The 17,018-nt window shown below is 48.0% G+C and overlaps 1 protein-coding gene across 1 annotated transcript in view; it reads left to right on the forward strand.

Annotated features, from left to right (window-relative positions):
• Nucleotides 1-17,018, forward strand: part of LOC146812933 (C-type lectin domain family 2 member B-like) — a 230,315-nt gene that overhangs the window by 97,169 nt on the left and 116,128 nt on the right. Inside the window, exon 2 of the mRNA XM_085619978.1 lies at nucleotides 12,854-12,878. Within this exon, the coding sequence (XP_085476104.1) occupies nucleotides 12,869-12,878 (10 nt within the window). The 5' untranslated portion in view covers nucleotides 12,854-12,868. The remainder of the gene's footprint in view (nucleotides 1-12,853; nucleotides 12,879-17,018) is intronic.

The following is a 17,018-nucleotide window of genomic DNA, read 5'->3' on the forward strand; positions in this document are numbered from 1 at the left end:
TGCGGGCGCGGCCATCTTGTTTTCAGTTGTCTCGCGGTGCATGATCGCGAGAAAAAAGACGGGATTGCGCGACGCATGACGTCACTGCGGACGCGAACTGTCGGGAGACAGCGCAAATGGCTAAAACAATACAACATCTCATGGAGAACGCGACCGGATCGGGAAAACTTGTCGGCGAACGCGGGGATTCAGGTAAGGCAATCGCGCGCGCGCGAGAATGTATTATTTTACAGCGCGAGCAAGAACCAAATTATTGCAAAGCTGCGGAATGCGGAAATTTTGACATTTCCACGCTCTCCGCGGAACGCGGAAATGCCAAATTATCGCAAATTCCGCGAACGGAATGGAAATTTTGCCCAGGCCTATTTAAAATGCTTAGGTCCCCAAACAATTCTCTGAAAATGAGTCTAATGAGACTAACCAAATGATGTTTCATGAAAGAGCACAATCCGTGAATGGGGGGAACTTTTTTGGGACTGCCTTGGCCTAATTGCAATCCCAATCCGACCCTGTCATTCATTCATTCATCCATCCATCCTGTCCATCATCCATCCCTTCCTTCAGCCCCCACAACCTCCCGGCCTCTGGGCCCGCATATCTGTCTGATGCTTGTGTTTACAAGAGCCTGGAAACATGGGGGCATATTCTCAAGCCCCTATAGCCACGGGAACGTCACTTTTTCTGACGTTCCCGTGGCGATAGGGTCAGTGTCTTATTCTCAAGGCAGCATTAACCCACTTAACTTGGCTTTAACCCACGTTGAGTGGCTTAACGCTGCCTTGAGAATAAAGGCCCCTTTCACGCTAACTTTAGCGTGAAAGGGGCGTGCAGTGGGTGTTGCGATGGGCGTTTTACCGCAACACCCATCGTGATCGATGCTGCCACCTATTATCAAAGGCGGCGATAATAGGTAGCAGCGCCGAACTTAAGACCAGAAAAATCCTGGTCTTAAGTAGTTATTTTGCTTTTTCCATGTGGACTGCCTTGCGCAGCACACATGGAAAAAGCAAAATGCCATGGTTTGTTCATGTTACAGGAAGGTGTCCCTTCCTATACATGAACAAACCTTTTTTTTAAATGCCATTTTGTAACTTACATGTGTGCTGCACGAAGCTGCACACATGTAAGTTACAAACTGGCATTTTCGGTTTGTTTATGTGCAGGAAGGGACACCTTCCTGTACATAAACAAACCTCCCTGCTTGTAGACACCCTTGCACTCTGGTGCAAGAGTGTCTGTGTTGGCGCTAAGTCATGAAACTTAGCTCCATCGTAGGGGGAAACGCCAGGCTGCACCACATTCTTGAGAATAGGGTGCAGCCTCGCGTTTCCGAAGTGGCGATGAGAGGAGTTGAGCAAAGGAGGCTAACGCCGCTCACTGCCACTTCATTGAGAATATCCCCCTTGGTTTTACACCACTTTTCGGAGATCATGTGCTTATATTACTGAATATTTACATTATAATTTCATCTCAGAACCGGAGAGTGGGACCTCTGGGCCTATTTACGTGTCTAATGCTTGTGATTACAAGAGCCTAGAAAACATGGTTTTAGAGCGCTTTACGAAGATCGGGGTGCTTATATCACTGAATATTTAAAATATAATTTTATACCAGAATCTGAGCGTTGGATTTTATGCCGTGTCGATACGTCTGATGCTTGTGAAAATGTGGTGTTATAGCGCTTTACGGAAATGTGTGTTGATGTTGATGAGTATTTACCCTGCGCACCTGAGCGTTGTGTTTACAAGAGCCCAGAAAACATGTTTTAATAGCGCCTTGTGGCTGTTTGTGTGCTTATATTACTGAATACTTGAATTACAATTACATTGCAGAATCGGGGCGCTGGACTTCTGCACCCGTAATTATGGTTGATGATTCTGTTTACAAGGTCTCAGAAAAATGTTTTTGTAGCGCCTCATGGGGGCTAGAGTGCTTATATTCCTGAATAATTAAATTACAATCACTTACAGAACTGTGTCGTTGACCCCAGCCTCAGCTATGTGTTTGAGAATGTGTTTAAAGGAGTCTAAAAACACGTTTTTAATAGCGCCTCTTGGAGGGCGGTGTGCTTTAATTACTCTGGGGTATATTCACAAGAATGTGTGCTAACCAACACCAAAAAACGCTAAAGCAACTTTACACATCGCAGCATATTGCGGGAAAATAACCCCGTGTCAACGTGGAATTCACAACATGGTGGTACCATGCGATAGTTATCCCAAACTGCAGACAATGTCCGCGATACAACCACCTCAACGGCGATAAAAACACAAACCTCAATGCGAAAAACCTGCGATGGGCCAAAGCGCGATGACGAAATCAGCGATAAGCAGCGCCAGGCCTGGCAGGCGGGAAAAATCTCCATAAAAGTAGAAAAAAACACAAACACAAACCGACCAACACACAAGCACCATGGAGGCAGCCAGAGCAGGCACAGAGGACGAGCGCAACACCACAAGCACCCCGGATGACCAGCCCGGGACCTCGGGGATAGGGAAGGGAAAGGACAAGAAGAAGAGGAAGACGAAGTTCAGTCCACAGAAGAACAGGATCATTGTCACGGAGGTGATGGAACACCATCAACAACTGTTCGCCACCTCCAACGTGTCATTGGGCACCAGAAATGCAATATGGCGGAACATCGTGGACAAGGTGAATGCCGTCGGAGAGCACAAGAGGTCAATGGACGAGGTCAAGAGGCGATGGAATGACATCAAGCAAAAGACCAAGGAGAAACTCGCAGCCAACCAGAAGGCAGCAATGCAGACTGGAGGTGGGGCCCAGCGCCAGAGCTGGAGCTGGATGACATGGAGGAGCTGGTGTCGACAGTCATCAGTGTGGAGACTGTGGCCGGATTCGGGGGACCGGACACTGCTCGATAGGACAGAACACAACCGCAACAGGGTGAGTGACCACCAGGTACTGGGGGGATGGGTGGAGATGGCCACGATGGCACACATGCACAATCAAGCAGAGCACAGTGCATACCCACAATGACTCCGGGTCAAGGCCCTGATCCACAGACTGTCACAGTGTACAATGCCATGCTGTCTGAATGTCAACAGGTACCATGCGGCTACATACTTGTGGACACATTGTAATACCCCATCTCCCCTTCACATTGCAGGGCCACCGTCAACACCCCCTGCAGAGCAGTCCCAGACACTCTTCACTGATGATGAGGAGGACACCCCCAGCATCGACGCTCAAGCCCTCCTAGACATTATTGACATCATCCGCGACTTACCTCCAGGATCGGGGCAGCCCAGCTGCATCGAGGAGACCCCACCCACCACCCAATCCACCCAGCAGGAGACATCAACAGCCCCGGCAGTCACCCAGGACCCCCACAAACAACACACGGCCTTCCAACGCCGTGTGCTGGAGGGCAGATGGAGACGGCTGAGCAGGTGCGGGTGGGGTCCGACCTCATGGGTACCAAACTGGACGCCATCCTTGGGTGTCTAGGCCCGCTCCATGGTCTTCAACGAGCCCTGACTGACATCGCTGGAGTCATGGCGCGGAGAGAAAAACACCTGTCCGCTCAGAGTGGCTCCAGCGATGCCAGCCATGAGCTGGCACACATGCGGAGGCTCATGGAGGACATGGTGCAGATGGAGGCGGAAAGGATGGCAGCCACCGCTGCACATCATTGAAATGTAGCTGAGATCTATCATGCCCTGCAGATCTTCATCATGGCATTGCAGCCACAAGGCGTGGCGCTGATGAATGCTGCTGCCTCCACACCATTCACATATCCGCCCCCTGGTGTGTCAGTGCCTCACAGTGCGGCTGGCCTATCCACTGGCCTATCCACTCTGTGCGATCGACAATCCTCCCCCGGCCCCTGATGTGTCAGTGGCACACAGTGCCGCAGCCGGTACTGCAACAGGTGGGGCAGAGCACACATCCGAGGACGAGGATGGGATTGTGGTCAGAAGGTTAAGGCACAAGCATTCATTTCCGCCACCTGGCCTGTTTCTGCTTGGTGCCGCACATGGCCCCATGACCTTCCACTGACCCCCGACACACTAAGCTGCACTCACCTTGGACCGCGACAAGGACTTCCATGACCTGTTTGATGACCAATGACACGGCTACCAGACTGCGGACTGCACCCTTCCTCTCCCGCAATACTTCTCATCCCCGTATGGACTCTGGCTGGCCCTCCACGGGCCCATGTTGTGTAGTGTGCTTGGCATTGCCCTGTACCGCTCCAGCTGCACCACCACACTGGATGTGCAATAAACATCCTGTAACGCACTGCTGTGTCATGTCTCTAATCATTATGTATGAATGTGGATGAATGTAGGGACAGTGATTTCCCTTGCGTCAATTATGCCCATCTAGTGGGATGCCAGTCACAGTGTGCCACATTGCCTATTGTGTTTTGGGTGCCGTGGACACTACAACAGGGACACACGCATCAGTCACTTCCTTGTCCAGACATGGACTGAACCACACCTAGAGCCCCCGAGTCTTTCTTGCAAGCCCTGCGCCGCTCCGGCTTACGCCAGGCCAGACCAATCCGCTTACGCTCCGAAGGGGGCCCTCATTGCTACTCGTCGCAGGGGTACTCGATGGTGGTGTGCAGGTCACTGGTCTAGCTGTCAGCATGTCACGGCCACTCCATGAGGGCAGGTTTGCACACATACCACACCCATCCGGCACAGGCGTCACAGGCCATGTGACTCCGCCAACATAAGGGGCCGACAGCATCGCATACCCCTCTTCCGGTGGTGACTGTATGACGGACACTCCCCAATCATAAAGGGCACATGAGTTGTTGCGCGCAGGGTTAGTGGCACCCGGAGCCTTGCGGCCATCACGGGCCTACCACCATGTGGCGCTGACTGGGGTTGCACAGGATTAGTGGCACCCGAAGCTTTGCAGCCAGCACAGGCACACCGCCACGGGACGGTGGCTTTGGGTGCACTGAGGTAGGGACACCTTAAGTGCTGAGTGGGTGTGCAGCCTGCGATGATGCACCGTCCCGGCGGTCTGGACAGCTCAGGTTGTGTGTGCCCTGCTGAACCGCTGTGTAGGCCAGAGCCAGCGGGCAGCACGGGCCTACCGCCACATGGCATCGCATCCGGGATCACAGAGTTAGCGGCACATATTGGGCTGAGCGGGTGTGCAGCCTGCGATGATGCCCTGTGCACTGGTATGTCCTCGGCCATGGCGTAATCAGGACCCAGCATCAAATGTGTGACCTGGTGGCCTGCGGAGCGTGGTTGCATGATGTGGAGGGAGCCATGTCCGTGGACCCCGGGCTTGTGCCTTGCAGCGGCACGTGGTGGGACCCCTTTCCACACACCGGTGATGGAAGGTGAGCAGTGAGTCCTGGGTGCGCAGGGGCGAACATGCTCTGATGAGGGGCTGGGGGGCCTCTAGCTGAGTGCGCAGGTGGCAGGCAGGCGATGATGTCTTGTTCAGTTCTATGTACTGTGCCATTCATGTATCTGGACTCTGTTTCAGATGACGGGTCTGTGTCAGGTATGTGACCTGGTGAACTGCACTAGATGCTGGCACGTGGTTGGAGTCACACCGGTGACAGCAGGTAAGCAGTGTGGCCTGGGTGCGCAGGGGCGGCACTCTCTCTCTCTGCCCCTCTCTTCTTCTTCTCTCTCTCTCTCTCTGCCTCTCTCTTCTTCTTCTCTCTCTCTCTCTCTCTCCCCATCTCTGTTCGTCTGTCTCTCTGTCCCTCTCTTCCTCTCTTTCTCCTTCGCACTCTCTCTGTCCCTTGATGATCGCAGGCAGCGGCGTCACTATGGGGGTGCGGGGGGTACGGACCGCACCGGGTGACACCCTCACGGATCACTGACAAAATATCGAAGCTCAAAAAATCGACCTACAAAAATATCGGAGCAAGAATATCGATGTCAAGAATATCGACATCCTATCTACAACATGGTAAGTACAAAAATATCGGAAAAAATATATCAATGTCAAAAATATCGTTATTAAAAATATCGTTGTTTTTTTAGTTAAACAAAATATGTAAAATAAACTAAATGATACTTATAAATAAAATAAACATAGTTACAAATATTTTATAATCTTTAAAATTAATAAGTAATATATATAATTTAATAAACTATTAATTAAACATATACATGTCATAATCATCAGTTTTAATAATTATTTTAATAACTTAGAAATTATTAAAACATATTATAAATTACCAATACATCTATACACATAAAACAATGTTGGGAAGATATGAATGACAGAGAAGAATCAACAGCGAGGAAGCTAAAACATGTGCCCACCACGAAAGTTGTGACAGAAATAAAGGAAGAGAACAAAGGAGTACCATAAACAGAAATAAAAAAGAAGAAAATATGGAGTAGAATAAGTATTGTACATGTTGCCAAAAAAGTAGAGAAGAAAGGGATAAAAAGGGAAGGAAGGGGGGACGAAAGGTAAGAAAAAGGAAAAGAAAGGGAGAGGGAAAGGGAAAGGGAGAAAATAGAAAGAAGAATAAGGGGGAATCGAGTCCCCCAAAAAGTAGCAGAAAAAAGATGGCAAAAAGCCAAGGGGCTTTAGCCATAAAACACAACCAAACAAAAAACATTAATGTGGGAGAGGGGCAACGAAGAGCAAGACAACCGAACTATGAGGAGACAGCAATAAAGAGCAGGCTATCATAAGCAAAAAAGAAGACAGACTATGAAGTTAAATACATAACAAAAGGCAACCTAATAGAACAAATGAAGGGACTTACCAAACAGCTAGGGAGAAGGGAACAGCAGCAGGGTAAAACGCACATTATAAACAACAGGGCAAGACGAATGGTGATCTTGACAACAACACCGAGAGGGGAAGACCTGCAAGACAAAAAGGAGTGAACAAAAGAAATACAAGAACTAAACTATACATTTTAAAGTAGGATAAAACAAGACGCAGTACTTCAGACATTAACAAAACAAAACAGTTAGGGTTTGCTCAATTCCATGAGTTCTCCTTTGTGTGTATGAATGAACTTCTTCAGGTCTGCAGGGTCTTCAAAACTGTAGTTTCTGTCTTTATAAGTCACCTTGAAAAAACAGGGATGGATCAGACCATAACGTGCGTTCTGGATCTCAGCGCAGGTCGAAGGTCTAAGAATTCCGTCCGACGAGAAGCAGTAGGTTTGGAGACATCCTGAGTGAAAAAAACTTTATGGCCAGACCAAATCATTTGCTTATGTTGCTTGGCAGCTTGGAGAATCGTCATTAGGTCTGAGTAAAGAAGGAAATAGGCGATGATTCCCGAGGTTTAGATGTAGAAGAGGTATTCCTTGGCCCCAGACGATGGGCGCGTTGTATGTTGAAGTCTGAAGATTTTGGGAGGCCAACAATTTGAAGAACTTGAGTTTTCAAAAAATGGATCATGTCCGCCCCTTCAGAACCCTCCGGAATACCATAAATGCGGAGATTATTGCGTCTATTGCGATTTTCTAAATCTTCTGTGACTCTCTTGAGCTGGCTGACTTCCTTAGTGAGTGTGTCAACTCTTGCGACCGCATCCTGAGCATCACTAATCCTCTGCTCTACATCAGAAAGTCTTGTGTCTAGACTAGACCATTTGTCATCCAGCCTCTGAAGAGTAGTAACAGTGTCCGTCATAAAAGGACGGATAAGGCGCAATTCCTCCATGATGTCCTCGAGAGTAAGAGGTAGCGGAGACTTATTTGGGGAAGGTGGGTCTTTCTTGGTCCGCTTGACAGACGAGGAATTAGAATCTTTACGACCCCCTGAGGAACCTACATGAGATTTACTTGAATGCGCAGTATCCATGTTGAGGGTGTCGCAGCAGATGATGACAGAAGATGGCAGACGACAACAGCAGGCAGCACAGCAATAATGGTGAAACCACAATAATAAGACTAAGTATGGCGCAAGAAGGTGATAAGCCCCAGCACAGCACAACGATGGACAACGTTGAAGTCTGGAACGCTTAGAAAGTACCTCAGGGAAACAGTGAGTTGGTAATAAGAGCAGCATAAAGGAGACAACAGCACCAATAGCACCAGAATAGCCGAGACAAAATATTAGAGACCATCCGTCTTGAAGATCCTGCACCACTGAAATAAAACTCCCTCACGACGAACAGGCTCAACCGAGCGGGGCTCCTCACAAGACAGCCATCTCGTCCCGCTGCGTCGCGCACCTACCATACAAAGGGGCTTTGACGATTCTTCTACTGCGCAGCGTTTCACACGTTCAAAGCCGTTTAATCATCACGTCCATTCAAGGAGATATCATACTGAATGCACTTCTCGTCAGAAGAAAAACAAAATGCCATATGAAGAAGGACATCGTTCCATATGTTATTCAGCAACAAGGTTGCAGGAAAACACAGCCTGTAGTCACTTGAAAACCTCCTCAGGAAGAGCAGCATTTTGCACAGTCAGTCAATAAAGAATTAATCCTCTTCAAACCCACTGCTCAATCAAAGCCCAGTGTTCATTCAGAAAGAACACCATCAGCTGAAAGTATTACCTTTCTTATATGAGGCGCCATGACCAGGAAGAAAAATGCTCCAGACACTGTTAGGCAAAATGCCCTATCCCCCTTCACAGCCTGTACTTGAAGGAGAGAAATGTCCAGCTCAACGCACCCGTGTTCCTCGCGCCGCCGCCATATTAAGCGACTCGTCTGAGGAAAACACGAATACGGCCCAAAAATGATGAAAAAGGCACTCTGTGAGCGCCGCAACGCCTCCTCCGTGTCCTTAATGCATTCCGCCACCGATACCCGAAAAAGGATCCGGCTCACGAGAACTCCGAGCTCCGACGTCCGAACATCGTCACAGAGGCGCGCAAGAGCTCAGAGATATGCGGCCATCTTGACTGCGCGCAAGCCACGCCCCCCATCGATATTCTTAACATCGATATTCTGTCCCTTCGATATTATCAACTCGATATTAGTGTGAGTCAATATTTAATTTTCGATATTTTGACTGCCCACCACCCTCACATGGGGTGACACCAACAGGTTCGGTGTGTGCAGAGCAACCTAACCTTTCAGGAGGAGGAGGTGCCTGTGCGCAGTGCGCACTGTCTCCTCCTCTGCCGCGTCTGCGCAACTCTCTAGGCCCGGGTGCAGGCGGCTGATGTCATTCCCGCATGCGCATTGGGCCCTAAAATTGTGCATGACTGGCCTGCAGCAGCATCACGAGCGACGAGGAGGAGCAGAGGCACTGTCTTGACCAACCATTTCTGGGCTGCCATAATTTAATTTTATTCCTAGGCTAGTCGCCGACGTAGCCCTCCCTGTCTGCCACCAACACAGCAGGTGAGTTTCTCCGGCACCAATTGATTAATGGTCATGGGTGGTGGTCAAGCGGTTATGCTGCCTGTGCTGTGTTGTTGTGAATGAGTGACTTTTGTGACTTCTTGAGCAGGGCGCAGGGCGGAGGGCGGAGGCAGTGCGGAGCGAGGTGGCCTGCCTCTGATCACTGATGATGTCTTCTACGAGTTGTGGGCCCATCTTTTGAGCTGTCAGGAGGCCTGCGAAGACAACTTTCAGGCACAGCAGCTCTGTGTACATGCTGAGGCCTCTCGCCTGCTAGCGCGGCAGTTCTTCTCTTACTGAAAACAGTGGCTGCAAGACGGGGTTCTCACTCTCTTTCCTCTCCTTTCTTTTATTTGCACCCCTGTGAAATGGATCCAAAAAAGAAAATCACTTTTGCTAGAAATCAATGTCGTATTTTTCTGACATTTAATTCCAAAGTGCAGCATCGGGAATAAATGTTGAAAGATATGAAAAATAAATAACTAAATAAAGTAAGACAAGAGTGGTGACAAACTGGCCAGATTAATTTTATTCACACCCAAACACATTAGCGCCACTTTTACAGAGTTTGCCAGTGAAGCGCTATTTTTGTTGTCTTGGCTTTGTTTTCCCTGGGCTTGGAACTAGTGCACCAAATGTAATGTAAATGTAGGCCACATATTGCTCTTGCCCAGTGTGTAATTTAAATTGAGCCGCATCCAGGTGTTTATAGCTGGCAACAATTGGGTTGTAGTTGAAGGCAGTCTGAGTTTTTCTCAGTGGGGCAGTATGGTGTTCAGCAGTAGCGGTCCGTGGAGGGAGTTCGGTGCGGCAGTGAGGCGGGGCGAGGGAGGGGCAGGGTGGGGAAATGTAAACACCGGAATATGGATGAACGGAGGTAAGTACACATTTAAATAAATAAAACGAATTCCTTTGCGCGCGCTGCATTGCAAAATGCGATGCAGCGTGCACAACGAAATTCATTTTATTTATTTAAATGTGTACTTACCTCCGTTCATCCATATTCCGGTGTTTACATTTCCCCGCCCCCCTCACTGCCCCACCAAACTCCCTCCACGGACCGCAACTGATGTTCAGTAGGGGAGATGATGTGGCACGATGGCCAGAGCTGCTGAATTTGGAACTGGGGAACCAGGTTCAGCCTTAATAACCAGTCCGCCAGACGACTCTGCTGAGAGAGCACTATCTCATGCTAGACCTTAGAAGGCTTCGCAAGACATTAGAAGCCCCGGTGTCGTAGCACCAGCAGGTGGACCCTAGCATGACAAGTGTAGGTTAACCTTCAAGGCTTGTCCACCACTGTTCATACTGAAGTTCACCTCCAGTCTTGAGGGTAGGCCTATGAAGCAGCACACCCTAGAGCAACAGTGACCCTGTCACTGAGATCACAGGACCCTTGAGAAGGGCCAGCTCTAGGGCGGTGCAACCGGTGTGACCGGACCAAGTGCTGACTTTAAGTGGAGGCATCATTTTTGCAAGTATTTTATGGTTTTAAAAGCGCTTGCTGTCTCCTTCCTGGCCTCCAGCAATTTTCGGTAACAATAAAAATGTCATGATGACTCTGGTGATTAATGTTCTTCGTAGAGAGAGATCGGAATTTTGTCTAATGGAAGATTTGACTCATGGAAAGGTAGCTCAGAGGGTTAATGTACCTGCTGCAAAGAACATGTACCATGCAGATCACAAAATGCACATAATGTAAATAGGCCAGTGGGCTACCGCTTTGGTCAGAGGGATCCTTTTGTTACTTGCAGTTTATAAGTTTAAATCCTAACATAGAACAGTGAGCTATTAACTGTCATCTACTCCGCAACAACACAAGTCACATTTTTTATTAACTTTTGATACGTTTGAGCTACAAACAATTTATTAGTTTAAATGGTCAGATCATGCTGCAGATCTTGCATTATGAGGCAAATATGGCAGAGCCATTATTATTTAGAAAACATTTGCAAACTAGGATTTTTAGCCATTCATGTTTGAACTGCTGTTGTGGAAAAGGGAGAAGTGCTGATGACAGAAACTCCATGGCTCGGAGACAAATGGCTTGTGCTTTTTATCGTATTTGGGGACATTCTGTGATTAGAAGTATATCCCACTTTGTGAATACATTTTACTGTCAATAACTCATTATAACCTTAAATAATCATGTGTATCCATTGTTTGATAAAACTGGGCAGTGAAACCAAACAAATACAAAAAATAGGGATGTTTGCGCATTCTGGCCACACCTCTGGCTCCGCCCACTGATCCAATCCTTGGGTTATTCCCGCCCTCTGATTCTCCGCCCACAGTTCCCCTACTTTTTTTCTCCCACTTCGACCACTGATATATCGTGTTGCCGGATAGTGGGAACACCACACCACTACAAAGTACCATACCTATGATATTATAAATTCCAATAAACTGTTGACTAGCAGGTAGCCCACTGTACACCCTGATTAATGAGTAATTATCACACTGTTGTTAACAGGCATAGGGGTCTCTGTCTGCAGAGGCACGGCTGGGCGCTCACTGTCTACACAGATTTGGGTGGTAGAAGAATAAATTGGTTATATTTAAATTCATGTTTCATGCTCGACATTTCATTTTTTAGTGTTCTCTGTAGGAATGTCTGTGATTTATGACTGGGTATCATGATGCTCTATAAGGTAATAATTTACAATGCTTTAAAAGTTAATACAATCTAATATGTAATGAACAATGTGTTGAAAAATGCTTTGTTTTGGCCTTTCTGTCTCCCAAATTTTTTTTGGGGGGAGAAGTTCAACCCCCCAAACTCCCCCTAGTAGTGGTTGCTCACTGCGCTTGCTCGCTACACACCATGTGGGGGCTGGTCTCACTTTTACTTTGTTCTCTCTGATTCACTACTTGTACCTATTTTTGGTGCTCTCTGAAAGAATGTCTATGGGTACATATGACTGGGTGGGTAACCTGCTGCTCTTTAATGTCTATGGGTACATATGACTGGGTGGGTAACCTGGTGCTCTTTAAGGTCATCATCTACTATTTACTGTGCTTTGAAAGTTGATACAATTTGAATATGTAATGAAAAATGTGCTGTAAAATTCACTATTATGTGACCTGGCAGCCATCTGTAATTTCAAATGTGAAGACGACACAAGGGGTGAATCTGTGGCGCTATCATTTTTCAGACCATTTACTTCTGTCACTCCCATCAGAGTACAGGAAGGGGGGCGGGGGCGGGGGCTATATTTGGCTGCCCTTTATTGGGCATTTATGTGCTATTGAACTGAGACCTTTATTTGGAATAGCTTGTAGGAGCACCTCCCCCCGATGTCCAAGCCTGGGTGGGAGGCTCAACTACGGTATCATTGTCACACGACTCCACCATGGTGGAGAGCTGCCTGGCAGATACGCATCCTCCAGTTAAATCTGGTTAAACTGCCAGGCACGCCCTGAAATGAGGGGGAAGCCGGACTCGGAGCGGAGGAGGTCCATGCGGTAAGTCGTGAGGGGGTGACACCATGAGTTACCCGCACCGGGTGACACCAACCCTAGTGACGCCACTGTGCGCAGGACACACCTTCTCATCATATTTTTTCTTGCAGGCTGTGGCCTACAGAATGTCGCGAGGTGAGCCGCCATGTGTCTTCATTTCTGTTCAGTTTTGATGTTAATACATTTTCATTGGTTGCTTCGATACTGTATTTGTGGTGCTCATTTCTGTGACGACACATGCATGTTACCAGATGTGATTGTGCGACATTATGCAAATTTTTTGGTACATGTTTAGGTGAAGTTGATGTGGCATGTCTTTGTTGGAGGGGGGGATTGCTGAGGAGGGGGGGTCCTGGGGGTGGTGGCGGTGGATGTTGTGGCACTCGGGGCTGTGGACTGCATGATTGGTAGCTCCATGGCATCCATTGTTCTTCAGGCATGGCTCTGGGCTGTGCTCCATTTCATGGTGCTGTTTGTCGTCTGACTTTACACCAGGTCAGGGCATGTGTTAAATCCCTGCTGCTAACGTGGCTTATCGCCTGTTTTGTGTTCTTATCACCGATGTGGCTGTTCGTTGTGAATGTTGTGGAGTGGTGTTGTCGCTGCTTTTGGCACAGTAACGCCTACTCTGCATCTCATTAGCGATAGTTGCCGTGGTCATCTGTGGCGATGTTTTTTGCAGCTGCTATCGCAGGTAATCTGGTGCTATGGGCTGTTTACACCAGCTTGTGAATGGGGCGATAGGTTTATCGCAACTTTGGCTGCGTTAAAGTGCCGTTAACTCGGCGATAGTTCCTTGTGAATATGCCCCTGAGTATTTAAACAGTATTTCTACATATCCTTACCAGTGCGTTTATGTCTAACCCTGGAGTTTACAAGAGCCCCAAACCATGTATTTTGTTCTAGTGCCTTCTTGGGGTCGGTGTGTTAATATTCTAAATATTTAAATTACAATTACATATTAGAACGGACGGGTTCGATCCCGGTCCTTTGTGTATGTATTCTTAGGTGTGTTTACATTTTATTTTACCTAGCGCCTTATGGCGATTGGTGTGGGCATATTACTAAAAAATTACAAAATTTCATACCAGCACCGCAGCGTGGGATGCCAGATCCGTATGTGTGTTGCGATAACCAGGCACAAAAAACATGTTTCTTTTTAATAGTGCCTGGTCGAGGGAGGCAGTTCATGTCATTGCATATTTAAACAGTAGCGACCGGTGGTGGAAGTGCTGCCGGGCACTGACATGGGGCGGGGAAGGGGCAGGGTGGAGGTAGTAAACTAAGGATTATGGCCAATTACAGGTAAGTAAACATATAAATAAATAAAATGAATTTCAATGCGCGCGCTGCATCGCCAAATGCGATGCAGCACGCGCAACAAAATTTGTTTTTTTAATTTATATGTTTACTTACCTGTAATCGGACGTAATCCGTACTTTACTACCCCCCACCCTGCCCCTCTCCCGCCTCATGTCAGCGCCCGGCAGCACTCCCACCACTGTCCGCTACTGACGGCACGCCCATCCAGCCACTCAGAGCGAGGAGTTGGAGGCAGAGGAAACTGAGGAGTACGTGCGATTGGTGCTGGAGCAATCTAGGCCCCTTCCCATATCTTTGAATGAGATTTTGAAGTCCACGAATGGGGATGAGTGTCTCCAACTTTGCCTCTCTGTTGTGAGAACCGGGAAATGGGGCATCTTGTTGGACAAAACATTGTATCGTACTGAAGATGCAAGGTCTACTCTGGCGTCCCTTTTCAATGTGGGGGGGAAATGATCATATCCCCGGAGGGGTGTTTGATAAGAGGTCCCCGGTTCGTGATTCCAGATGTTTGCAGCAAAGGTTGGTGGATTTGGCCCACTTAGTACCTCAAGGGGTCGTTAAAACGGAATCCAGACTAAAGTGCAAGGTGTGGTTTCCCTGTCTGGATGCTCTGGTGCAACAAAAGGTGAGGACGTGCCACTTTGTCAAGCGGCCGGGCCTGCTGACCCACCAGCACCCATCCTTACGGAAGTAATTCCACTGTTTCCCTGGCAGCGAGTAAGTGCAGATGTCGGAAGTCTCCCAGATGGGTGTCATATGTTGGTGGTCATTGACCATTTCTCCAAGTATCCGGAAATTGAAATTATGGAGTCCACTACGGCCAGTCAGACCATTCCTCAAATTATGACTACTCATGGATTGTTTCAGGAACTTCGTACTGACGATGGCCCTCCTTTCTCGAGCCATGACTTTGCCACGTACTTCCAGTCCAGGGGCATCCGTCACAGGAAAGTCACCCCGTATAGCCTCGGGCCAACGGAGAGGTGGAGCGTTTTATGCACACCCTTAACAAGGCCATCATGATGGCGGTTGCAGAACGTCAGGAATTGGATTGTGCTTTGTATGGCTTCCTAAGAGAGTATCGACTGACTCCTCACTCAACCACCCAAGTAAGCCCCATGTCTTTATATATGAATCGACCAATGGGTGATGTGATTCCGCTCCCCGGAGTTGTATCTGCCGAACATGAGATGGTGGCGGACAGACTGCAGGAACGCAAGCTGAAGAACGACAAGGTAACAGCGAGGCGTGTAGCAAGGCCCAGGTTGTTAAAAGTAGGTGATGCTGTCATAGTGAGGAATCTATACCCTAAAGGGAAGTTTAGCTTGCCTTTTGAGATTGACCCCTGGGTGGTCAAGAATGTGCATGGGACCAGGAATGTGTCCTTTTTTAAGGCCCACTGGACTCCTGGCAGCGGTCGAGCAGAGGACTGTGTGCCTCCGAGTGAGTTGGACCTGGGATCCGATGAGGAGGATTGTGGAGCTGGAGGGGGCCGTGAAAGTGTCAGATCTCCTGGTCACACTTAGTCCCTGTCCGGGCAGGGTGATTCCTCCTGTCTGCCGGAAACGTCGCCATGTGGGGTCCTGAGCAGGATCTGTTGCCCCGCCCGAGGAACCCTCAGGGGCAGAGGATGACATACGGTGTGGGGGTGCTGAGAGGTACCAGCTTGGGCCTTGCCCAGCCAGGTCATCGTGTTTGAAAAATGTTGTAACGTATTGAACTGCCTTTATGAGCTGGACACTTTACGTTTAATGATGTGTTTGTTTTATCACTGCACTGGTGGTATTTGTATGTTTTTTTGTTTTGCAGGTTGTGGAGGAGTGTGATGTGTTCACTGTGGGGAATACCATTGTGCTTATTCGCCTGAGTGGTGTTTTGTGCAACTCCCCCTCTGGGCGTAAGTCCCGATATTCACGACTGTGACGTGGGAGCGATGGAGGCTCAATAAAGAGGCTCGGTTTTCACAGGAGTGCAAGAAGAGGGCAGCTGTGTGGCCTGGTGATTACTTACGAGTGAAAGCTTAACATACAGCACAGACCCAACCCGCTCGGCTCCTTCACCGGGGCCCTCCCTTCAAATCTGACAAAGTTCTTGCGGTGCAAAGCTGCTCTGTGTGTTGTTTATTTTGTATGTACAACTGGTTAAGAGGAAACAAACCTTGGTAAAGCCAACAGGCCTTGCTCTACCGTGCTCACTCTTTTTGCGTTCTTACACAACGCGCCTCGATTCCCTTCCGCGGCCGAACATCACTTAACAAGTCCCCGAGTCCCTGTGCTATAAACATGACATTTCTTTCCGCTCTTTGTATCCCCGAATCTCCCGCCGTGCGTCCCTCACTCTGGCGGTTCAAAGACGCTGACTGCACGTGCACCACCCCCACCCCTACAAGCCCCCTGCAGCGACGCAAAAATTACAAATAATTTGTAATACATGCATGTTTCCTGAGTTTATTTGTATTTTAGAAGCTAATAATGCAAATTACTACGCAATTACTACACCACATAAAATCAAAACGAATACGTCTACAGTGTAAAAAGGCACAATTTATGAACGAAACCAAAACAAATAACATCGATTTAATAATGCGTTATGTTTAGACAAACACGTTTTCGTTAATAAACTTAACAATGTACAGACTGATTTAGAAAAGAGCGGTGATTTTAACATACACATCCCAATGAAAGTGCGCACGTCGCACTTCACGAAATTATAATTTCAATATTCAATAAAATAAATGCACCAATTTGCACAAGGCGCTATGTACTTTACATAGCGCCTTGTGCAAATTGGTGCATTAAAGAGCCATGTTTTCTGGGCGCTAGTAAACAACGGCATCAGACAGAAAAACGTGCTTAAGGTCGAATGCTGGGTTCTGGTTATTACAATTGAAGTACTTGTTATAATGCAACAATACCAACCTCCATAAGGTGCTATTAAAAGCCATGTTTT

The sequence above is a fragment of the Triturus cristatus genome, chromosome 7 (assembly GCF_964204655.1).
Source record: "Triturus cristatus chromosome 7, aTriCri1.1, whole genome shotgun sequence".
Lineage (NCBI taxonomy): Eukaryota > Metazoa > Chordata > Amphibia > Caudata > Salamandridae > Triturus > Triturus cristatus.